The 26224-nt window shown below is 42.5% G+C and overlaps 1 protein-coding gene and 1 long non-coding RNA gene across 2 annotated transcripts in view; both read left to right on the top strand.

The window, feature by feature from the left end:
- The first annotated feature begins 1619 nt into the window (after positions 1-1619).
- Positions 1620-11799, top strand: LOC134216163 (uncharacterized). The gene is made up of 5 exons (XR_009980528.1): positions 1620-1996; positions 2055-2440; positions 2496-2983; positions 3045-3262; positions 11476-11799. It is a non-coding gene; the product is annotated as an uncharacterized LOC134216163 (long non-coding RNA).
- A 4745-nt stretch (positions 11800-16544) lies between these two features.
- The window catches only part of LOC134212051 (serine/threonine-protein phosphatase PP2A), a 52991-nt gene continuing 43311 nt past the window's right edge, over positions 16545-26224 (top strand). The window contains exon 1 of the mRNA XM_062689555.1: positions 16545-16900. Coding sequence (XP_062545539.1) covers positions 16799-16900 — 102 coding nt within the window. The 5' untranslated portion in view covers positions 16545-16798. The remainder of the gene's footprint in view (positions 16901-26224) is intronic.

The following is a 26224-nucleotide window of genomic DNA, read 5'->3' as shown; positions in this document are numbered from 1 at the left end:
TGGTAGAACTTGTGGAGAAATCCTTGGTGGAACTTCTGGAGGAAACCAAAGTGGAACTTCTGGAGAAATCCCTGGTGGAGCTCCTGGATGAATCCTTGATGGAACTTCTAGAAAAATCTCTAGTAGGACTCCTGGAGGAATGCCTGATGAAACTTCTAGAGGATTCCTTGGTGAATCTCCTGGAGAAATCCTTGGTCTGGAGGAATCCCTGGTAGAACTTCTGGTGGAATTTCCGTTGGAACTTCTAGAGGAATCCCTATAGTAGGACTCCTGAAGAAAAGCCTGATGAATCTCTTGGAAGGAATCCTCGGTAAAATTCCTAGAGGAATCCTTAGTGGAACTTTTGAAGGAATCCCTGGTGGAACTCCTGGAAAAATCTCTGGTGGAACTTCTGGAGAGATCCTTGGATGACTTCCTGGAGGAATCCCTGGTGTAACTTCTGGAGGAATACCTGGTGAATTTTTGGAGGAATCCTTCGAGGAACTTCTGGATGAATCCTTGATGGAACTTTTCGAAGAATCCTTGGAGGATTCTGCAATTTGAAGACAAAAATTTCTTTTTTTCTGCTGCTGTTTTCTTGTCGAGGAGATGGTGTTGTTCCGACAGGAAATGTTCCGTATCATGCAGAGGAGCGACATCCAATTTTTTTACTATGGATTTTGACAGGTTTGCTTGTTCGTTCTTTTTTGGGGGATAAATTTATCCCCCAGTGTCAAATTACCCCAATACTGATTTATTTTGCAATAGGAGGTCGTCAGTTGCATTCTAGCAAAAATTCCGCTTGAGGCCCTTTCAAAACATTTTAACAACAGCCACTACACCTGATGGTATAATTGCAATATTTCCATTATCAGGCGACAGGTGGTGTTGCTGCGTGTTTGTATCAATGTAATATTATGCATCTCGAGATAAAATAGAATACTGCGGCTTCCTGCTGGTTGCTTCTCAGGTAATCGCAACGGTCACTAAACACAACAGTGTCGATGAAAATCTCACCCACTGTATGCACTTGCCATGATAAACACTCTCCATGTACTCAGTGACTCCGGTGACTCTCACTAATACAATCGAACACTGCTGTCATTTCGCGAAAAGCATGTGGTTCACAGCAAAAATAATTGTAATGTGCCTCAACGTAATTGAGACGATGTACCAAAATTCCGATGTAGAGCCGCAATTCGTATGTACATCTACATCGTTTTGGATGTTAAATCACATCCCCTTAAAATTACACTGAAACAGATTTATCATTTTCCTATACGTTGTATATGTGTAATATTTGAATATAAAAACATGCAATATAGCATAGAAAAGAATGCAACCCAATGAAAATGATTTGCCTGTGTAATTTTACACACAATTTCTGTAATATCGCATTTAAAGATTATGCGATTTTGAATCTCGCAACACTGCTCAAATCCAGTTTTAGGTGTTTACCGATCGTATCGCCATTTTGATTTTGCAATTTTTATTAGGCTTTCTTCGAGCGTGTACGCACACGCACATTTCACTCACACTTTTACTCAGTTTGTTTGCAACCACGAGCAGCTGTCACGGCAAAATCAAATGGGATTGTTTGCAACCACAACCGTGCGTTCGTGTTGGTGAGAAATGTCGGCGAGACCCTAATTGAAGGTAAAATAAAATTTAGTTACCGGTGTTAAACTAATTCAACAAATTAGATTTTTGTGAAGAGTGCGGCCAGAAAGCATTTACGGTGGAGAAGGTGGAGAAGAATTTCCACTAATGCACCGAGTGGGGAACCAGATCGCTATATGGTATGGTCCGGATCTTGTGGCTGATTTTGGAGAAGAGTTGTAGATGGGTTCCCCGTCACATATGGCCATAAGGGTCGAGTCGTGAATTCCGTTCTGCTGGAGACGTTGGGTGCCGGTAACGATTTCTAGCTAACGGTGCTGTAACTGTCTATTCTGTGGCGGATGCAGGTGGAATTCTTGTCAGAAGAAACCCGAATGACCCCTATTGAATATGTGACGTAAGTCGATGTTAATATTTTATATTTTACTTTTTAACATCTAAATCTATCCAAACAGATAACACTGAATCAACAATTGCTTTTATCAAGGATGCGTTATTGTGTGCAAATAAAAAAGAAATCAGCGCAAAAGCACTGATTTGAGTAGCAAAGTAACCCCTTCGGTGACAACTTCCGGAACGACGTTGAATTAAAAGATGTGTTCGGAACAGGAGTTTGCTGAATGCAAAGGGCCAATCATAGAAATCGGACGTGAACGTGAAGTGCAACCGACTGATTACCGGATCGGGAAGCCTGGTTAACTCGGTTTTTTGGCGACGATTGAGAAAGCTTGTGGAACCACATGAGGGGAAACAAAAGTACATACGTTGTCTTGTAACGCGAATTAACTGGATAATGCTATGTGGCCTTATGTTTTATTCTGACGCGAGTGATCTACGTAAGGTAAGAAAATTAAGACACAACAGTTTTCACTTAATAAAGAACTTTAATTTTTTAGATCCGATCGTTCAAATCCAGGACCGTGTGATTTGGAGTTCTTTCCGACTCCCGTCAGTCAGAAGGATTGGATTTAGGAGAAAGTGTCGAATATATCAACGAACTGTGCGAAACCGCTTTGCAGTAGCTGAGCATGAAAAGCGCATCTTGTCCGCACAGTTTCGGAACAACTGCTAACCGACGATTGATCCTGCCAGGCGAACGGTGTTTGCATTATTTCGGCCTGCTGTAATATATTGCGATCCATCTCGAAACTCGGCCTATTTTCCTGGCGGCCTTGCGGAACGGGATTTTTGATAGTTTTTGGTTACCTGACTTCCGGAAGATAAATTCACTGCTTCTTTAAACCGTAACCGCACCGTATTAAATGTTAGCATTGGTTGCTAACTTCCTAATTCATAGATAGCCACCAAGGCTGTTAACTACATTCACCGGGTGACATTGGCTATGCACGTTGCATGTTTGCTGATGCGAGTTATCTGCATTTAGGTAAGAAACCTTAAACTAAAATCAGTCACGTAATACCCATAATAACGAACTTTATTTTCAGACTCGGTTCGATCGAGCTTTCGCAATTGGTGGCCTTCGTTTTCATCAGGCCGGTTCGTATCAATTTTACTTCAGAGCTCCAGGTCGGATTAGAAGGGCATCACGGAACGGTTGGTCACAAGATCCAGCAAGAATACAGCGCTCTGGAATAACTGAAGGTGATCGCTAGCCGCCGCCCAACGCCGACGGAACGCTGCATCTATCGGTGTGTATTAGGCGGTAAGTTGATTTTTTTTGCAATATAATTAGTAGTGGAAAAATCACTTAAACTGAAGGTTAATCTCGTTCTTGTATAGGCATTAAAAATTCATTAAGTAAATTTTCAAAAGTTTCTCAGAATTCATCCAGGCCGTTCTTTTGAAAATTTCTATTGGCTTAATATATTTGTCTGTTGACTTTTTAAATTGGCCAATATATCAAAAATTGGAAGTTCTTGGAAGTTAATGGAACTCATGTTTTATACTTCAAGTGGCCAACCTGGAGCAGGTTCCGGTAGTGACCCAATGAGAATGAGTAATAATTTGAGCATATCCATGCATTTCAATACCATGTAATTAAAGATTTTTCGCTTAGATGTGATTGCACACATGACGTATACTTACAAGTGTGTTTGGCCACCTTCAGATGGCCAACCTAGAACTGGTTCCGGTGGGAACTCAACGGGGACAGTAACGAGATTGAGCGTATGTTCGATAGCTCAAAATTTATGCCTTTTCTATAAGAAGTGCATGAAACTCATGTCGCATACTTCCAAATGTGTTTGGTCACATTCAGGTGGCCAACCTGGGGCCCTCTTTAGCCGTGCGGTAAGACGCGCGGCTACAAAGCAAGACCATGCTGAGGGTGGTTGGGCTCGATTCCCGGTGCCGGTCTAGGCAATTTTCGGATTGGAAATTGTCTCGACTTCCCTGGGCATAAAAGTATCATCGTGTTAGCCTCATGATATACGAATGCAAAAATGGTAACTTGGCTTAGAAACCTCGCAGTTAATAACTGTGGAAGTGCTTAATGAACACTAAGCTGCGAGGCGGCTCTGTCCCAGTGTGGGGATGTAATGCCTATAAGAAGAAGAAGAAGAAGAACCTGAAAGGAACCCAAAGAGGTCAATTTCGCAATAGGATATTAGTGCCATTCGATAGCTCAAAATTCGTGTCTTCTCTCTTTGAAGCGAATGAAACTCGTGCCGCATATACTTTGATGTAAGATCGGTCTAGTCCTGTTTCTGTACGCAGATTGAAATAGTATACGGCGATTGCGGGATAGATAATTTAAACCCAAGACACCTCGCGTTTTTCGCGATCGGTGATGTAGGTCCGCGTAAACATATTTGATATATAAAAAGTTCTCTGAGTGATCCGTAAAAAGATTTTCAGAAGCTCCTTCAGGAACGTGTTCAAAAAACTGTTCTATAGTTCTTCCAGAAATTCCCACGGACGTTCCTCCAGAAATTCCCAGTACTCCCAGATTTTTTTTCGGAAGTTCCTCCAGAAAATTCTCCGAAAATTCCTCCAGAAATTCTTGCGGTCTATTCAGAAATTTCTCCGGAAGTCCCTCCAAATATTCCTCCGGGAGTTCCTCTATGAATTCCTCCAAAATTGCCTCCAGAAAATCATCCGGAAAAGCCTCCAGAAATTTCACCGAATGTGTCTCCAGAAATACCTCCGGAAGTACTTCCAGAAATGTTTCCGGAAGTTCCTCCAGAAAATCCTCCGAAAATTCTTCCAGAAAATCCTCCGAAAACTCTTCCAGAAATTCTTCCGATCTATTCAGAAATTTCTCCGGAGGTCCCTTCAAGAATTTCTTCGCAAGTTCCTACGGGAATTCCTCCAGGAGTTCCTCCGGGAATTCCTCCGGAAGTTCCTCCGGGAATTCCTCCGGAAGTTCCTCCGGGAATTCCTCCGGAAGTTCCTCCGGGAATTTCTCCGGAAGTTCCTCCGGGAATTCCTCCGGAAGTTCCTCCGGGAATTCCTCCAGAAGTTCCTCCGGGAATTCCTCTAGAAGTTCCTCCGGGAATTCCTCCGAAGTTCCTCCGGAATTCCTCCGGAAGTTCCTCCGGGAATTCCTCCGGAAGTTCCTCCGGAATTCCTCGGAAGTTCCTCCGGAATTCCTCCGGAAGTTCCTCCGAATTCCTCCGAAGTTCCTCCGGAATTCCTCCGGAAGTTCCTCCGGGAATTCCTCCGGAAGTTCCTCCTGGAATTCCTCCGGAAGTTCCTCCGGGAATTCCTCCGGAAGTTCCTCCGGGAATTCCTCCGGAAGTTCCTCCGGAATTCCTCCGAAGTTCCTCCGGGAATTCCTCCGGAAGTTCCTCCGGAATTCCTCCGGAAGTTCCTCCGGAATTCCTCCGGAAGTTCCTCCGAAGTTCCTCCGAATTCTCTCCGGAATTCCTCCGGGAATCCCTCCGAAGTTCCTCCTGGAATTCCTCCGGAAGTTCCTCCTGGAATTCCTCCGGAAGTTCCTCCTGGAATTCCTCCGGAAGTTCCTCCGGGAATTCCCCCGGAAGTTCCTCCGAAAGTTCCTCCGGTAATTCCATTGGAAGTTCCTCCGGGAATTCCTCCGGGAGTTCTTCCGGGAATTCCTCCGGAAGTTCCTCCGGGAATTGCTCAGGAAGTTCCTCCGAATTCCTCCGAAGTTCCTCCGAATTCCTCCGGAAGTTCCTCCGGCAATTCCTCCGAAGTTCCTCCGGCAATTCCTCCGAAGTTCCTCCGGCAATTCCTCCGGAAGTTCCTCCGGAATTCCTCCGAAGTTCCTCCGAAGTTCCTCCGAATTCCTCCGGAAGTTCCTCCGGGAATTCCTCCGGACGTGCCTCCGGCAGTTCCCCCGGAAGTTCCTCCGGCAATTCCTCCGGAAGTTCCTCCGGCAATTCCTCCGGAAGTTCCTCCGGGAATTCCTCCGGGAATCCCTCCGGAAGTTCCTCCGAAGTTCCTCCGGGAATTCCTCCGAAGTTCCTCCGAATTCCTCCGGAAGTTCCTCCGGGAATTCCTCCGGAAGTTCCTCCGAATTCCTCCGGAAGTTCCTCCGAATTCCTCCGAAGTTCGGAATCTCCGAAGTTCCTCCGGGAATTCCTCCGGAAGTTCCTCCGGAATTCCTCCGGAAGTTCCTCCGGGAATTCCTCCGAAGTTCCTCCGGGAATTCCTCCGGAAGTTCCTCCGAATTCCTCCGAAGTTCCTCCGAATTCCTCCGGAAGTTCCTCCGGAATTCCTCCGGAAGTTCCTCCGGGAATTCCTCGGAAGTTCCTCCGGGAATTCCTCCGGAAGCTTCCCCCGGGAATTCCTCCGTAAGTTCCCCCCGGAAATTCCTCCCGAAGTTCCTCCGGGAATTCCTCCGAAGTTCCTCCGAATTCCTCCGAATTCCTCCGGGAGTTCCTCCGGGAATTCCTTCGGAAGTTCCTCCGGCAATTCCTCCGGACGTTCCTCCGGGAATTCCTCCGGAAGTTCCTCCGGGAATTCCTCCGGAAGTTCCTCCGGGAATTCCTCCGGAAGTTCCTCCGGGAATTCCTCCGGAAGTTCCTCCGGAAGTTCCTCCGAGAATTCCTCCGGAAGTTCCTCCGGGAATTCCTCCGGAAGTTCCTCCGGGAATTCCTCCGGAAATTCTTCCAGGAATTCCTCCGGAAATTCTTCCAGGAATTCCTCCGGAAGTTCCTCCGGGAATTTCTCCGCAAGTTCCTCCGGGAATTTCTCCGCAAGTTCCTCCGGGAATTTCTCCGCAAGTTCCTCCGGAAATTCTTCCGGGAATTCCTCCGGAAGTTCCTCCGGGAATTCCTCCGGAAGTTCCTCCGGGAATTCCTCCGGAAGTTCCTCCATGAATTCCTCCGGAAGTTCCTCCGGGAATTCCTCCGAAGTTCCTCCGGAATTCCTCCGGAAGTTCCTCCGGGAATTCCTCCGCAAGTTCCTCCAGAATTCCTCCGGAAGTTCCTCCGAATTCCTCCGAAGTTCCTCCGGAATTCCTCCGGAATTCCTCCGAAGTTTCTCCGGAATTCCTCCGGAAGTTCCTCAGGGAAATTCTCCGGAAGTTCCTCCGAAGTTCCTCCGGAATTCCTCCGGAAGTTCCTCCGGAATTCTTCCGAAGTTCCTCCGGGAATTCCTCCGGAAGTTCCTCCGGGAATTCCTCCGGAAGTTCCTCCGGGAATTCCTCCGGAAGTTCCTCCGGGAATTCCTCCGGAAGTTCCTCCGGGAATTCCTCCGGAAGTTCCTCCGGGAAGTCCTCCGGAAGTTCCTCCGGGAATTCCTCCGGAAGTTCCTCCGGGAATTCCTCCGGAAGTTCCTCCGGGAATTCCTCCGGAAGTTCCTCCGGGAATTCCTCCGGAAGTTCCTCCGGGAATTCCTCCGGAAGTTCCTCCGGCAATTCCTCCGGACGTTCCTCCGGGAATTCCTCCGGAAGTTCCTCCGGGAATTCCTCCGGAAGTTCCTCCGGGAATTCCTCCGGAAGTTCCTCCGGGAATTCCTCCGGAAATTCTTCCAGGAATTCCTCCGGAAGTTCCTCCGGGAATTTCTCCGCAAGTTCCTCCGGGAATTTCTCCGCAAGTTCCTCCGGAAATTCTTCCGGGAATTCCTCCGGAAGTTCCTCCGGGAATTCCTCCGGAAGTTCCTCCATGAATTCCTCCGGAAGTTCCTCCGGGAATTCCTCCGGAAGTTCCTCCGGGAATTCCTCCGGAAGTTCCTCCGGGAATTCCTCCGGAAGTTCCTCCGGGAATTCCTCCGGAAGTTCCTCCTGGAATTCCTCCGGGAATTCCTCCGGAAGTTCCTCCGAATGCCTCCGGAAGTTCCTCCGAAATTCTCCGGAAGTTCCTCCGGAAGTTCCTCCGGGAATTCCTCCGGAAGTTCCTCCGGGAATTCTTCCGAAGTTCCTCCGGGAATTCCTCCGGAAGTTCCTCCGGAATTCCTCTGGAAGTTCCTCCGGAATTCCTCCGGAAGTTCCTCCGGAATTCCTCCGGAAGTTTCTCCGGGAATTCCTCCGAAGTTCCTCCGGGAATTCCTCCGGAAGTTCCTCCGGGAATTCCTCCGGAAGTTCCTCCGGGAATTCCTCCGGAAGTTACTCCGGGAATTCCTCCGGAAGTTGCTTTGGGAATTCCTTCGGAAGTTGCTCCGGGAATTCCTCTTGAAGTTGCTCCGGGAATTCCTCCGGAAGTTGCTCCGGAAATTGCTCCGGCAATTTCTCCGAAAGTTGCTCCGGGAATTCCTCCGGAAGTTGCTCCTGGAATTCCTCCGGAAGGTCCTCCGGGAATTCCTCCGGAAGTTCCCCCGGGGATTCCCCCGGAAGTTCCTCCGGGAATTCCTCCGGAAGTTCCTCCGGGAATTCCTCCAGAACTACCTCCGGGAATTCCTCCAGAAGTTCCCCCGGAAGTTCTTCCGGGAATTCCTCCAGAAGTTCCTCCGGGAATTCCTCCGGAAGTTCCTCCGGGAATTCCTCCGGAAGTTCCTCCGGGAATTCCTCCGGAAGTTCCTCCGGAAGTTCCTCCGGAAGTTCCTCCGGAAATTCCTCCGGAAGTTCCTCCGGAAGTTCCTCCGGGAATTCCTCCGAGAATTACTCCGGGAATTCCTCCGGAAGTTCCTCCGGGAATTCCTCCGGAAGTTCCTCCGGGAATTCCTCCGGAAGTTCCTCCGGGAATTCCTTCGGAAGTTCCTCCGGGAATTCCTCCGGGAATTCCTCCGGGAATTCCTCCGGAAGTTCCTCCGGGAATTCCTCCGGAAGTTCCTCCAGGAATTCCTCCGGAAGTTCCTCCAGGAATTCCTCCGGAAGTTCCCCCCGGAATTCCTCTGGAAGTTCCTCCGGAAGTTCCTCCCAGAATTCCTTCGGAAGATCCTCCTGAAGTTTCTCCCGGAATTCCTCCTGAAGTTCCTCCCAGAATTCCTCCGAAGTTCCTCCGGAATACCTCCGGAAGTTCCTCCGAATTCCTCCGGAAGTTCCTCCAGAATTCCTCCGGAAGTTCCTCCGGAAGTTCCTCCGAAATTCCTCCGGAAGTTCCTCCGGGAATTCCTCCGAGTTCCTCCTGGAATTCCTCCGGGAATTCCTCCGAATTCCTCCGGGAATTCCTCCGGAAGTTCCTCCGGGAATTCCTCCGGAAGTTACTCCGGGAATTCCTCCGGAAGTTCCTCCGGGAATTCCTCCGGAAGTTCCTCCGGGAATTCCTCCGGAAGTTCCTCCGGGAATTTCTCCGCAAGTTCCTCCGGGAATTTCTCCGCAAGTTCCTCCGGAAATTCCTCCGGAAGTTCCTCCGGAAATTCCTCCGGAAGTTCCTCCGGAAATTCCTCCGGAAGTTCCTCCGGGAATTCCTCCGGAAGTTCCTCCGGGAATTCCTCCGGAAGTTTCTCCGGGAATTCCTCCGGAAGTTCCTCCGGGAATTCCTCCGGAAGTTCCTCCGGAAGCTCCTCCGGGAATTCCTCCGGAAGTTCCTCCGGAAGTTCCTCCGGAAATCTTCCGGGAATTCCTCCAGAAGTTTTTCCGGGAACTCTTACGGAAGTTCTTCCGGGAATTCCTCTGGAAGTTCCTACAGGAGTTCCTCCGGAGGTTCCTCCAGAAGTTCGTTCGGAAGTTCCTCCAGTAGTTCCTCCAGGAATTCCTCCGAAAGTTCCTCCGGGAATTCCTCTGGAATTCCTGGAGGAACTTCCGGAGGAATTCCTGGAACCCCCGGAGGAATTCCTGGAGGAACTTCCAGAGTAATCTCTGGCTAACTTTCGGAGGAATTCCTGGAGGAACTTCGGGAGGAATTCCTGGAGGAACTTCGGGAGGAATGTCTGGAGGAACTTCCGGAGGAATTCCTCAAAGGCACTTTCGGAAGAATTCTTAGAGGAACTTCGGGAGGAATTACTGGAAGAACTTTTGGAGGGATTCCTGGAGGAGCTTCTGGAGTGATTCTTGGAGGAACTCCTCGAGGGATTCCAGGAAGAACTTCCGGAGGGATTCGTAGAGGATCTTTGAGAGGGATTCATGAAGAAACTGCTGGAGGAATTCCTGATGGAATGTAGGGAGGAACTTCCTCAGTAATTCCTGGAGGTGCTTCGGGAAGAATTCTATGAGAAACTTCCAGAGGAATTCCAGAAGAAGTTCTTGGAGGAACGTCCGGAAGAATTCCAGGAGGAACTTCGAGAAAAATTCCATGAGGAACTTCCAGAGGAATTCCAGAAGGAATTCTTGGAGGAAAGTCCGGAAGAATTCCAGGAGAAGCATCCGGAGGAATTCGTGGATAAACGTCCGGATAAATTCCTGAGAAACTTCCGGAGGAATTCCTGGAGGAACTTTTGAATGAACTCTTGGAGGAGCTTCCGGAGGAATTCCAGGAGGAACTTTCTGAGAAATTCTTGGAGATACTTCGGAAAGAGTTCCTGGAGGAATTTCTGGAAGAATTTCTGAAGGAACTTCTGGAGGATTCCTGAAGGAACTACTTGAGGAATTCCTGGAATAACTTCCGGAGAAATTCTAGAGGAACTTCCGGAGGATTTCCTAGAGGAACTTCTGGATGAACTTCCGGAGGAATTGCTGGAGGAACTTTTTGAGGATTTCCAAGAACTTCCGGAGGAATTCCTAGAGGAGTTTCCAGAGGGATTCCTGGACGAACTTCTTAAGGAGCTTCCGAATAAATTCCTGGTGGAACTTCCAGAAGAATTCCTGGAACTTCCAGAAGAATTCCTGAAGAAACTGCTTTAGGAATTCCTGGAGGAACTTCCGAACGAATTCTTGGAGGAATCCGGTTTTGAATCCCAGGATCTGGAAATCCATGAGGATTATATTTGAAATCTCAGAAGGATACCATTCTGAATTCTAGTATGATTCCATTTAGAATCCCAGGAACCTACCATTTGAAAACCGAGAAAAATTCCATTTGGAATCCCAAAATGATAACATTTAGAACTCCAGGAGTTTCATTTGAATGAAACACCATAAAGAGAAAAAAAAACATAATGATTTCATTTAGAAGCTCCAGCAGGATTCCATTTGGAATCACAGTAGCCTTCCATTTGAAATCCCAGGAGGCTTCCGTTCGAAATTGAAGAAAGAATCCTAGAGGATTCCACATAGAACCCTAGGAATCTTCTATTTAAAATCACAGAATAATCCGATTTGGAATTCTAGAAAGGGAAGGAGGAATCCCAGGAGCCTTCCATTTGAAATTTCAGAAAGGTTTTATTTGGAATCTCAGAAGGATTTAAAATGTCAGAAGGATTAGATTAGATTTAGATTTAAAATCCCAGGCAGAATCCAATTCAAATAGAAGGTTTCCTTTTAGAGTCCGCGGAGCCATCCATTTGAAATCACTATAGGATTCCATTCCAGAAGGATTTCATTTGAATCCCATGATGTTCAGATTTTGAATCCCAGGAGATTTTTTTATATTTACAAAAATTCTACCGAACCAGATAAAAGCTATGGGGTAAAAACAACGTGAACGCCTGTGATGTACTGATTCCTGCTACATTTTTCATTCATTTTTTTTCTAGCGGTTTTGAAGTGCCTCCGAATGCTGTCCGTGCCGCTCTGTATAACATCACTCCAGCGAAATTGCCCAATATCAACTCGCCCTATCTGCGGAAAGTTCTGCCGTAGACCATGGATCACAAGGATGATCCAGCACCTGCCGACGATGACGAAAACTTGTGGCTTGTGGGACACGACCTATTTAGAACTGACGAAGATAAATCGATCGACCGGTTCAAGGTGTATCGCCATTGCAAGAGACCCGGCCCCCGAGGTACATCAGGACAAACGCCTTCATAACAGATCTGCATCATGGCAATGAAGGCCAAAACATTGGTATTTATATTTCGACATAAATAATGTATTAAATATACAAATAAAACAAAATACAAAAAAAAACTAGGCTAAAAACTTATTGAAGCAAGAAAACAAGAAACAACTCAATGAAACAAATGTCATGTACGTCGTTCTATTTTACGTAGCTTTGTTTTACATCGCTTACATTACGTCGAAAAATTTTTACATCGGAAATAATCACATCGCTTCTGTTTATTACACAGCAAGCTGTCGAGTACATCGTGCAGTGTAATATTCACCAAGCGATGGAATCGACGGGTTGCATCGATTTCGATGTAATATTCAACAACTTTTTTTGCTGTGTATTTTGTTTTGAGCGGGAAAATTCTGCCTTTCTTAACACGGTGGCTATCTTGACGTTTACCTTCACAGTCGAGCCTGCGAGTGTAAGACCGCCACAGCATTCTAGAAAAAGATAAGCGCGACAATCCAGTTTTCCGCGAGCGGTAATGGCCGCCAGCATTTCTGCGGGTTAGTCTCTGGTTTGACGTTTCTGGAGGTCAACTGCTCCCACCATTCGAGCATTTTGATCAATGTGGTATATAAGAAGGCTTGAATTCACTGAATCAGCACCTTTTTATATGCCACATTGGTCAGAATGCTCGGAGCGGTGGGTGCAGTTGACCTCCACAGACGTCAAATCAGAGACTAACCCGCAGCCAAGCTGGCGGCCATTACCGCTCGCGGAAAACTGGATACACTAGTGACATCTGCTGTTCGATATCGTAAGCTTTCAATGTTCCTTCCACACACACGAGGTGGAGAACAGTCTTGAAGAAATTGAAAGTATACTGCTAGAATTTAGTATGGAAGTTAATGAAATCTCTTTTATTGTTTAGAACTGTAAAACAAGTTGTGGGTACAAAAAATCTAAAAATTATTTGTTGCTATTTGACCTAGCTTTCATATTGATCCGATGCGTGGTTGATGAGAACGGATGATTTGTCCATACAAGGAAATTCATTTTACTTTAAATGTTGTGGCGCCATCTCGTTCAAACAGCACCTTTGCCTTTGCCTTATAGTATGTGAGTGAATTTTGAATGTTTACGTTTTTACAGGAGAATATGATGCAAAACGCCCATACCACTCAATAATGCAACATGATACAATCATAAGAAAATAGAAAAAAATTAACAAATTATCAATTAAAACAATTTTACACTCGATTCCATGCTTCAAACCTAAGAATGTTCAACTTAATTTATTCAATTATTTGGAATGCTAGTTGCACAAGGTACTGTCTATGCATTTGTTCGTTTTATATCATTTTCATAGCATGTACACTGAAACAAGAACGTAGGCGGGATTTAATTGCGGGATCAGTTAAAAGATTTGAAAGATTTAAAATGATTCGAGAAGATTTAGAAAAATTCGAAAATGAAACCGAATCAAAAGATTCAAGTGTCTTCCCCCCTGAAAAAGCGTTATAAGTTTATTCCGGATAGGGCAAAAGACCCAATAGTGGAGGAACTAAGCTATTTGAACCACCATTTGTTCGTTCACACCACTTCTGTACTTTATTTCGCTTACCTTAAGTATTTGTTCGAAAGCTTCTCAATTATATTTCAATCTAAAAATGGTCGAATCGCAGTAGAATCCATCGTTGTTACCTAAAATGATACCTCTAATTATTGGTGCAATGTTCCAATAGTTGCGGTATTTTTCAACTTGTGTTCCTATAGTTGCGAATCCCATTGTTTTCATATGACACTCGCAACTATGGGAACACTACCGCAATTATTGGTGCAAAGCAGAGACAAAGATAAGGTATTTTAGTGATACTTTACCGATTTTGATGCGATTTCTAACCTGTTTTATTTTATTTCACTTAATGACAGGTCAACAAATTGACTATTCACATGGGTTGCTGCGTTTAATACGTTGATTAAGGTTGGTATCGTGTTCAAAAGAAATTTCTTTTTCAATCTCAATCACATGTTAAATGCCGTTCACTGAATCGGAAAAGTAAAGAATCGAAACAAAATTCTCACAGCAGTATCCACATAAAAAGAACAAAAAACAAAATTGGCATTTGTAAGGTTCCCACCAGGGGACTGAAGAGAAGGCTAATACGCCTACCCAGCATTCATTCAATATGGCGTACAATGTTTTTGTGTTATTTTCGTTTAATTCATGATAACAAAACTTCGGAAGTATCGACGAGCTATTTTCGACATAAAGAAGCCATACAAACACAAAAGGCTCGATGTTCCTCCACCAATTGCAAGTTTTCGCCAGGAGAAGTTAAATGCCGATAATTAGCACTAACTGCGTACGAACCAATCACCCAAAATGAGCGCTGAATTCGGGTATACTACACAGAAACTGGGTACCAAAAACAGAAGTACCAAAAGCGATGTTGGGTAGAGTGCCATTGTACCGCGGATGACAGGCGTTTCACCCTCCTGGTTCCCACGCAAAGTACTGGGAGCTGTCACTTTAAATACTTTAGGAAAAATATTCTGCTCGATTATTCCGTAAGTAAAAGTGACAATTTGCTCCATGCAGATCAGTTGTCAAAATTCCTCTTGGTAACCCGCATTATTACAAACTGTACATGGATATTTTCCCGTGCGGTCGACAACAGTATCCTTTACTGTTGACAACTGTAAATGAACAATCTCATATAAAGTTTTAACAGTTTGTGGTACGGTTATTTGACAAATAACAATATGTTGAATGGGTTGTTAAGTTATGTCACCATAAAAAATCGTCTGTTTTCGCGTGCAAAATTTTCGCTCAACAGTATGATAAAATGTTGACATATAATGCAGGAAATAAAGAACATTTTAGAGACAGCATGTTATATGTTGACATTTAGTGATGTTGTCGAGCAGTTATGGTTGAATCGATCGAAAAGTATACGATAACCGCAACGTAAACTGTGAAGCTATATCTTACATCGTAATAATGATTCTGACCATATAACATGTTGTTTTTTTATTATGCGGGAATCTATATAATAAAAATGAAATGGTCTGTGTTCGTATCCGCATAACTCGAAAACGGCTGGATAGATTTTTTTCATTCCTTCAGCAGATATGTTCGCCATAGTTTCCGACGGGTTTATAGGATATTTTCTTAGTCGAAAATCATAAGTAAAGTTGAGTAAATCCTGAAAACCAAAAATAAAGAATCGTATCGATACTTCGCATAGGCAGTTCTGAACGCGCATTTTCGCCTACTTTGCAGGACAACGTCTGTCGGGTCAACTAGTTCTGAACAAAATTCCGTAACCTCTCTACTTTTTAAGTCGATACTGGCCTTTAAGGTAGCCTCACACCTCGGGAATTTGGTCGGTGGATTTTTTCCCCATGTGTTTTTGCATATGCGATGTTTTCGGGATTTGGGCACGGAAAATCAAAATCCCGGCCCCATTTAAATAACACGGGGACCAAAATCCGGCGGAAAATTTTCCCGAGGTGTACACACTTAAACAGAGTTTCTGACTTCGGTAACTTTTTTACTGGTCAGTTCGGTAATTTTGATATTTACCGTCGATGCGGTAATTTTTTGTTTGTTGACATAGAATTCAACTGAACTTCGGTGATTGGCGTTCCCCCCTTTAGGAGCTGTCAAAAAGTTTACCGAAAAATAATGTAAATTGGCAATTAACAGAAGTTTCGGTAATTTTCTCGATAAATTACTGTTCAGTTCGGTAATGTTGGACGTGACATCTACCATTTTTTCGCAGTTTGGAAGCCGAAGAATTGGAAGTGTGGAATTTTTATTCATTCCTACAACCGTGTTTTTGCCTTTATCGTATATTTTAATTTCACATTGCTTACAATAGAAAGGTAAGTGTAATGAAGTGAATAAAGAGATACCATTACCCTTATATTGTACATTGTTCTTTTACAGTTCGTATCAACAAGTTGACGCTTCCGTTGCCGGTGATCTTCACGCTTTTTCAGTCGGCTTCCTGATGTCCACCGGCATGACGCTTTTTCTATTGTATAATTCATCACAGATGTGTGGAACGGATGATGAAATTATATTTACGATTTCCTTCAAGACTAACATGCAAAAAGTAAATGTTCTATGTCGCCGCTCGCAATACTCATGCAAAGGAAAACGTGTTTACTGTTCTTTCCGAGTCTTTCAATAGATAGACTCAATTGTTAATTGTAAAAAAATGCATACCATATTGCAGCGAATAAAAATATTTATGTGATAACCAATTGTGTTTTCTTTTGCTTTCTGCAATAAAACAAGAAAAAAAATGAAAATGAAATCCTGCCACGTGTTTAGTAAAATTACAGTTTTTCGGTAACGTATACCGAAAAGTCAGCAAAGACAAGTTACCGAAATTTCGGTAAATTTGACAACTGTGATCTTCGAAACATTTTACCGACCGATCTGTAATTTTTTCGTTCACCGAACTCATTACCGAACGTTCAGCTGTTGAGAAATCGGTAAACGAATTACCGACTTCGGTAATTTTTTCTAAGTGTGTAAGGTATAGCCTTTACTCGGGCCTTTATGTGAAAATAACACTACCGAAACTATAGGAACACCCACGACTATGGGAACTTTTACCCTAGATAATATGTTTTCAAATCTGGCATCGCTGGGAAAACGAAAACACATCAGGTGAGTCGATAAAAAAGAATCGTGCGCTTTGACCGTTTTGACAGTTCGCACACGCAAAAACAACACACTGGGTGAGTCGACATTCGGTGGGTGCGAACGTCCATCCGTCATCGATTTTCCTCAAACGCCGCGGCCATTTTGTTAGAAGTGTGCTTGCGATTGGAGGTCGGAATTCGGAAGAGTTTGACTCGTCGGTCGTTTTGGTTCGATTTTTCCGCTGCGCGAATCCGGTGGTCGTGACCCGTACCGGAACGGTTACCGTGCGGATTTGAAAGTGCACAGAACAAGTGAATGCCCGTTTGCCGTCCGCCGCCGGAGTGATTTTGGTTTTTGGGGAAAAAGCCGCAGCAGAATCATCAATTTTGGCTGATCAGACCGTAGGAGAAAAATAAGGATGGAGGACAAGGCGACACTCAAAGATTTGGACCAGTGGATCGAACAATTGAACGAGTGCAAACAATTGACCGAAACCCAAGTGAAAACTCTGTGTGATAAGGTAATGGATTGAATTCTTTTTGCTAAATCCAAATTTTGGGCGATTTGTTTTCCTGTTCGAAGAAGACAGTAGTTGCGGTTGTGATTCTAAATTTGGAAGTTGTCAGAAATTCCGGAACATACAAACTCACACCAACGTAAGAAAAAGTACTCCGCCTATCGATGCCCGTCATTGAAGGAGACGGATTTTCCTTGCATCTTCAAACGGAACTACTTGGTACCATCTAGAGGGCAATCCTCTTTTTTGTTGTTTTTGCCATCTGCGAAAATGACTTCTGCCGATTCGTGTTCATGTGATTCGTCCTTCAGAGCAACTCGGACACGGGTGATTGTGCATTAGTAGTAAAAGGGGTAGTGAATCTTCAAAAAGGGACCGAAGATTGGATGTGCAAGCCACAGCCATAAGGAAAATGTTGGATAAGTGAGAAATTGAAATTATCGTGAATTTTGCATTTTGGTAGGTTGACATAGGCGTATGCGAAAATGTTTAACAAGCTCATAATGCCGTAGTGTCCTACGTGGGCATATCAATCTAGTTAAAAATGTACATGGTTCCTAACGTTGGCGAATACATTTCCATAAAATTGGTACAACACCGATCGCTGACGGTCTGCGTGTAATGAATACAATAATTTAGCCAAATTTATAAACTTATAAAAATTATTTTAAAATAAACAAAATCATAATTGAATTTTGTAAACAAAAACTATTCTATCGATTTCGAAGTTTTTTGTTTGCTCAAAGGCTAATAATTATTCCCTTATTTGATGTAGGAAAGCTTATTTTGTCGAATATACATATATTTTTTTTTTGTTTTCCAGGAAATGCTTTCAAATATTTGATTTCTTTAGTGATCATACCTAAAGTAACATATGGTTACGGCTCATAAACCAAAACCATGATTTGTAAATGATTCTTCATGCTGGGTAAAACTCCGTTCTTGATATTCCTCAAGAAACACAACTCATACACTATTTTCACCTTAGTGGCTTTTAAGCCCTCTGTTTGGCGCCCTAAACGAGTATGCGGAGTGTTTTGCTTTGGTTTTTAGTCCGTGCACTTTAAATTGTTTCATTAGAAAATCTGGCTTCAAGTTATTTTAAAATGCGTAGGGTAAATGACCCAATAGTGCTAAGCACTTTCCCTCACTGAGCTCTTAAAACTAATACATATTTTGTTCCGATTACCTTGTGGTTGTATCCAAAAGCTACTAAACTTACATTTATGCAGTAGGGAAACCATTTATTTTTATAAATGTGCTATGTAAAATTCAACCAATTATTGGTACAGTGTTCCAATAGTTGTGATATTTTCTAATTTGTGTTCCCATAGTTGCGAATTCCATTGTTTTTCTATGGGACTCGCAAATATAGAAGCAAGCTATTGGTGCAAGGACGGAAAATATTAGAGCGTTTTAATGATAAATAGGCCTATTTTGGATGAATTCCTTAGCTGTTTCTCTTTGAATAGTGTGCTGATATGTCAAGCAAACGATAGATCATGAAGGTTACTGCGTTTAAATCGTAGATTTGGCATAACATTGGCTACCGCAACTATTGGTACACCAAAACCATCGGATTAGTTACCCTTTTACTAGGTTTTCAATATAACGCATAGCAGAACTGCTCTGGTTAACAAATAATAACAAATCCGATGATGCTACTAGCTTTGAGCAAACGGCTTACATTTTGTAGATAGATTTTGAATGGTTTTTCAATTGATTTAAATTTGCTGTTATAATATGTATAACGAAACTGTTTGTCCATTTAATAAAAATGCGTCGAAACCCGTTTATTCGGAAACTTTGTAGTTTTAAACAGAGCTGAAATCAAGCAGCTCGTATGTAATCTAGGGAACCTTCGTTACTGTGATCGTTTTTGCTTGCGTATCAACCCAATCCACACTGAACTGTGTTTAAAGCTCAAAACTAAGAACACCAAGGCTTGGCTGTTCAGAATGTATCTCTGGTTTTAAATGAAGTTAAGCCTGTACTGTTTTTTTTAAATCTTTTGTTTATTTCGGAGGCTCAATTGCCGTTAAGCGTTACGGAGCCGAGATCAAGTTTAATAGTTTATTTCTTGGTTCTTATACATAGTGTTAGAACCGGTACTGTTCTCTAGAGGTACTCCTTTGAACTTTTGCATTAATAAGGTACCAGTCAAAACGATTAATGCAAGAGATGGCGTTTTTTCAATGGTAGTAAAATCGAAATTTCATCACTATTAGACTACTAATCAGTGCAAACTAAGTGCAGGAGACAATCTTTTCACCTCATACTTCATTCCTTATCACTACTTTCTTCAAAAACACCACCATTTTCCATAAATTTGCAAAATACTTGATTTTCCTATACATTTTATCGATTTCCAACTACCATTCTTCCATGAGTTCATGGTGGAAAATGTGAAAATCTCAGAACATAGAGTAGCAGGCTTAACAGCACAGATAGAAACGCCGGTATCGCCACTCAGTGACGAGTACCGTAAACATGGTGCACGGAAGGTTGTTGTCTACACTTTTTACGACTGCTGCACCCTGGAAGTAAATGTCACCGAAGTAAACAGTCGGTCCCCCATTGAGGTACCCCCTATGTAAATGACAATAAGCGTAACTCGGAAGATATATGAAAAATGGACTTGAAAACTAACGAGATATATGGCTCTCCATAAAAGTGGCTGAAATTTTCATTATTCCGTGAAACTTTCCTATTCAAAATAAGATTATACACCAATCTTCCTGCCGATCTATCGAAGGCTTCCGAGCACGTGAAAGGAGGCTGCCTAGCCTCTTGAAAGTGGGCCTCCGCGTCCTTGGAACGAACTCTCCGAGGGAACGCTTCCGGGTCTCTAGAAAGGCAATTTTCGAGCCACTTAAAAGAGGATTCTAATCGAAAGGATCGAAAAAAAAAATCCGAGCCACTTGAAGAGAGACGTCCGAGCCTCTTGAAAGGAGGTTTCCGAGCCTATGGAAAGAAGGCTTCCGAGCCTTTTGAAAGGATTCCGAGCCTTTTAAAGGGAGGGTTTGAGCGTCTTGAAAATTAGACATCCAAGCCTCTTGAAAAGGGACTTCTGAGTAAATTAAAAGAAGGCTTCTAAGTATCTTGAAAAGACGCTTTTAAGCCTTTTGAAAGAATAATTCCGAGCTACTTGAAGGAAGCCTCTGAGCCTCTTGAAAGGAGCCTCCCAAGCCTCTTGAAAAACATACTTGCGAGCCTTTTGAAATAAGTAGGAAAAAGAAAAAGAAAATTTGAAGAAAGAAGCATAGAAGAAGGCTTCCGGGAGCCTTGAAACAAGTTTTCGTACCTCTTTAAAGGAGACCTCCGGGCCTCTTGAAATAAGGATTCCGATTTCGGATTTTGAGCTTAAAAGCCTCTTGAAAGCAGTCCTCCGAGCTGCTTGGAAGGAGGCTTTCGAGAAGCGTAAAAGGATGCTTCCAATAATCTTGCAACGAAGCATCTGAGCTTTTGGAAAAAAAAAACCTCCATGTATCTCAAATGTCTTCGGAACTCTAGATTTTAGCTCAGAAGATTATTCAAAATTTTGTTTCAATTAGGTAGATTGCACAGAAGATTTTTAAAAATATCTCATTCGACGTTTTGTCCTTTTGATGTTTTGTACCACAGCCAATCATGCACCGTGCTGATTAAGGAGGGCATAATTGAATAGGCCTTGATTTACTGATTTTCATGCATATTATGTACAAGAAAATTTTTTGAAATAGCTAAAATTACACAATTATTAAAACTTAATTAGTTTTGTAATTTATCCGCCATTTTTCTTTTTTGTTCGAGATACCCCCTGGGCCCGGCGAAGGCACCCCCAGGGGTACATGTACTCCAGGTTGAGAACCGCTGGTCTAGAATAAGTATAACAATAACTTTGGGAAACTGTTTGAGAATCCAGATGTTCATTCAGGATTGTCTCCACAGATTGTGTTATTAGGTCGGTGGATTGAATTAGTGTGGGAATTCTCCATGAAACCTGTACTGCCGTAATCTGAAAAAGTAACATATGCGCCATTTTACAACATACTTGTTTTCTCTTTTTCTATTAAAGCGTACGATGAGCACTACTCGTTAACACAATTTTTGGAAAATGGCGTATTAATCACTTTGCCAGATTACGGCAGCGTACAGAAAATCCGAAAAGAATTGCCAGAAAAGTAAATGCGAGTAGAGATGTAGTAAAATCCAGATTAGTCGATTATTCTCGATTCCCTTCGATTATTTAATCGATAAATCGTTGGATAGTAATCATTGGCGTAACTACAGGGGGGCTAGGGGGGGCTATAACCCCACCTAGGATCTGGCTAGCCCCCCTAGAAACTTTGTTACTTTGTATAAGTATTGCGCATATCTAGTCCACTGATTATATACGGGGGTAAATGCAGAGAAAGGATTGTCTTCATTATCCAATCCCTCTCTTCGAAACACTACAGCAATCTATTCGCTCAAGTTTTTGAACTTCGAGCAATTGTTATAAGGCTTACTCACGACAAAATTTGGACCCCTCAAAACATGTTATAACTTATGAAATATCAAAGGAAATACCTCATCAACAGGTAAATTAAAAAATATATTATTTATTAGTATTACAAGTACTAAATGGATGATTGACAATTCCTTGATATTTTCAAGTTTTTCCAGGGTTTTGTGAGTAACTGTTATCTAAATCGAGCGTATGATCTGAACCTTCCTAACTAATACCAATCCTAAAAGCTGGAGCGCATTTTAATTATCACTGTAGGCTTCTTGAGAAAGGTTCGGTAAAACTCTTGGATTTCAAGTAGAGGTAACTAAAAGTTGAATAAGAAAGAACTTTGTATTCTTTCGGATGGATTTTAGAAACTCCGCATACTATTTAATTCTCTAAACTCCTATTGTCGCTGCAGCAATGAAACCAATGAAAATGTCTCAGTAGGCGGGAAACAGACCTACTGAGAGAAAAGATGTGTTAAATGTTCCTATGTGTTAACTTGTTAATTTATTGCAATTTTTTTAACTAAATTGAAAATTTACGATCAATAAGTTGTATTGGGATGTAAAACTGATTTTTTTTTAAATCATCCTAGAAGTTATTCTAACAGAAAAAAAAGGTTAGTTTGTTGTGGTCAGATCGCCGTTTGAAAGCTCGTAGGAATTGTCAGGCCACTGAATGGAAAGCTGGCGAAAAGAGTTTAACTAACTAATTTATTCAATATTTAATTTATTGTATGTATTCTAGGTTCGAAGCAAATCAAAAAATCCTTTAAAAATCAGGATCGTGCTTCACATTCTATTTACGGCGAGCCCAACACCTATGGTTTTCTGAACTTATCAAAGATTTTAGAAATCATACGAGATTTCTAGATTTTTGTAACAGGGCTGAGCATCGATGAACATCATTTCTAATATTTAAGTCGTCCATTGGATTGATATCTGGTAGACCTACAATATACATACATCAGTTGAATCGAGCGAAAATGGTAAACTTTCTGTGTTATGAGCGTTAAAATAGAAAAGTTTAAAAAAAAGTTAGCCCCCCCTAGAATTTTTCATTAGTTACGCCAATGATAGTAATCGATTCAAAATTAATCGATTATCACAACTAGTGTTGTAAAATGTCATTTGCATTCGTTTGTATAATTTCCCTAGAACTTCTTTCAGTAGTTAGCTATCAACTATCAAGTATGGCGAACTTATAGCGCTTAAATTTCTAACAAGATATTGCTGTAAATATGTAATCTGGGGCGTGGGAGGCAAAATATTATTCATCTGTGTATCATATTACATTTGGAGCACATCAGTGCGCCTCTAACGATTCACAGTGGATCGGCTGCTTTGCAGACTGAGCCCCTGATCGTATATCCCGGAATACTTACCAGGTATACCCGATTCTTTTTTTTACACGGGGGATGCGTTCCGTGTAAAAAAAAGTTCAAAATTCGAAAATCCGTGCAAAAATGGAAAATATGGAGCAACTTTGCAAATTTTTTGTATGGAAATTATGTTTTAACCAGTGCTGTGCACCATCACCATCAACACCTTTTAACATCCTGATATAGACACGCTTATTCTTCTGCATTCCACACTCTCCTCAGCCATCATAGTAGCACAAAGCTGTTTATTGTGACATGCCTATTGAAATGATCGGATTTGCTTCTTCCATCATTCTCCAAAATATAAAAGAGTGGCACGATGTTCCATCATTTCACTTGCCTTCGAAAAGATACTCATCACCATCAATTTGCAGTTGTATTGGCATTGGGCCGTGCACACATATAAAAAATGAATGCAAAGCATAGAACACAATATCTTGTGCAGCGGGGCTACACATTTTCGCATGTTCTTCATCAGCCCGAGCGTCGTTCCATTTGGTTGTCTTGGACGCTCTTTGTGCAATGATGGTTAGCCATATAGAAAGAGTATCATTTTAAATTTTCTATGAATGTACAAAGAGCATCCTGACATTGCACAGCCCTGGTTTTAACACAGCCGTGTAAAAACAAATTCGGGTGGAGCAATACAACATGGAGGATCCGCTAGGGCTCAGTAATATTCACCAAGGAGTCGGGAAAGTAACTCGGTAATTTCTCGTCAACTGGAAGTAGCGAAGCCACAGGTATTATAAGATGGGTTGTAATAAAGATTGAAAATGAGAAGTAATGAATCAAAATAGATCATTCTTATGTTTTAGAGACATTCGAATTTTAAAATATTTTCAATTAGGAGCGGGGAGCTATTAAAAACTTTTAAAATTAGGGTTATATCTCCAAGTCTAGTAACTTAATTTTTCAGTGATATTTACTTCTATTATTTCATCGAGGTCATTTTTTTAGTTATAAAGTTTGAGCAAGGCATTGAAATGGCAATGAATTATTGGCAGTGGCTGATTTTCTACTCGCCGCTACCACATCCAGGCGCTATAGTATATGCGTAAAATAGCCAGCAGGAGTTATCCGCCAGAAATTTGTATGGCGAAAGACATCTAATGCGGGTTTTCTCAAAATTAGGAACTTTTCATGAAAAACTATTTGGTACCGGTTATGTAGAAAGGTGTCCGCTACTACGCCTACCAAATATTTTTTCGATGAAGGTGCTTAATTTTGAGAAATCGAACCTTAGATGCCTTTCGCCATACTGATTTCAGAAAGTTAACTCCTAGTGGGCCGCTGTAAGCACGCTCAAAGCAGGCGATTAATTAAAGTTGTTGTTTATGCACTTTTATGTATCAAACAATGAATCGCCTGCTTTGAGCGTGTTTACAGCGGCACACTAGGCGTTAACTTCCTGAAATCAGTATGGCGAAAGGCATCTAAGGTTCGATATCTCAAAATTAGGCACCTTCATCGAAAAAATATTAGGTAGACGTAGCAGCGGACACCTTCCTACATACCAAATAGTTTTTCGTGAAAAGTTTCTTATTTTGAAAAAAAAACCGCGTTAGATGTCTTTCGCCATACAAATTTCTGGTGGTTAACTCTTGCTAGCTATTTTGCGCATATACTATAACGACAGCGGCGGGTAGAAAATCAGCCACTGCCAATAATTCATTGTCGCGGTATTAGGCCATCTTCTTCGCCAGTAAGTAGTGCCTAATACCGTGAATAGGCTATACCGCGAAGTTGATATTCAGAAAAATAAAACGTAACTATCACATTGGATACATAGACCACTAGACAATATCCGTATTAGGTATTGAAACATTCATTTTAGATATCTACAACATTTTATGCGTAGGATACCTAGGGAAGCATCATCCAGATGAATTACATATTGCGATAAGTACTTCGCCAAAAAGAAACTTCTTGTAGACTTTTTTTTGCCCCATAGGATTGCTATGATCGGGGTGGGTTATTGAAAGTTGACAAGTGATTATGCCGGAAGAACTAGTCTACTTTGACCAAATGAACACCGGATTGTGGGAATCAGCTCACATAATCCTCTTGAAAACTTTCAAGAATGTGGTTTCATCAGTCAAGTCAGTTACATAGGATAAATTATTGTCTAGTAAAACAGTTCCTCCTGGAATTTCTCCGGAAGTTCCTCCAGAAATTCATTCGGGATCTCCTTCAGGGATACCTCCGGAGGTTCTTTCAGGAATCCTTCCGGAGGTTCTTTCAGGAATCCTTCCGGAGGTTCTTTCAGGAATTATTTACTTCTGAGTTTATGCCACCTACCTTTTGATAGTAATTCAAGAGATTGATCGACCGGTTGACAGAGAGGCACGGCTAGTTAGGTTCGTATCAGGCAGCGAATGTTCATTGTTGAAAACGCACTTGCCTGATGTAGCAATCCCGGGATATTACCAACCCACATCTAAAGTCAGGTCAGGGTCAGGACGATTTAGTTTAACGCTGGTAGCAAATGGCGTGATTAAAATACAGGGATTGAACCCCCGAAAAGCTTATTGCGGTGCGTCCTGAACATCACAGAAATGACTGGCCAATAAGCGAGGGTTGGCGAACAGCTGGAGCAGATGGACATATGCGAAATGCATTGTTTCCTAGAGAAACATGGCCACAAGTATGCAATTGTGGACAGTATTACATACTCAAAATCATTCAACAGTGAGACAAAGACAGAACTATGAACTGCTGCTACTACCGTTAACGAGCTTATTTTTCAAAGATTGTCAAGCGAGAATCATACAATTGATGGGCCAAATTATTTTTCTACCTAGTGGATAACAAGCCGAATTTAAATAGGATTTTTTCATACCTTTGTAGTTACATTAGTGTACATATTTCATTTTTTTAGTATTAGCTTACCCGATTGTTTCTGATTGTCATCTACTACCCGTTGTAGCCATTATTGCAACGTGTCCTTAACATCTTACGAATCATCCTCAATCTTACCTTGCACACGCTTCTGCCTACCGCTGCCGCACAGAAAACTCTTCTTTTCTATTTCTGCACATACGTACCTACCTACCCGCAATGATTTCCCGACGACGACGTCATTTCGGGGCATACTGCTGGCAAACGATTCGGTTTGCGGTGGTGCGGCAAACGATGCGCTTCTCTACCCACCAAACCGATGCACTGCGCGCGATGCGTTTGTGACTTCCGGAAATTGCAACCCATTCGTCTTTGCGATGCAGCGAGGGCAGCGAGGCGGGGTGAAGGAATTCGTGTTTTGGCACAGTTGCAGCAAAATTGGTACTTGACAGTATTTATATTTTTTATTCCACCGCAACCGATTCGGGTTGTGTTTATGTTGTCTGTGTTTATCGTTTTCGCGGAATGATTAATCGTTGTCTCCGGTGTCTTGTGACTGGTATCATATGTAAGGTGGAATAATTGCTGTAGAACTATTCGGACTGATAGCGCAATAGCGATAATAACG

This window comes from Armigeres subalbatus, chromosome 2 (genome assembly GCF_024139115.2).
Source record: "Armigeres subalbatus isolate Guangzhou_Male chromosome 2, GZ_Asu_2, whole genome shotgun sequence".
Lineage (NCBI taxonomy): Eukaryota > Metazoa > Arthropoda > Insecta > Diptera > Culicidae > Armigeres > Armigeres subalbatus.
The sequence above is the reverse complement of the archived record's forward strand: the minus strand, read 5'-3'. Positions and strand labels throughout refer to the sequence as shown.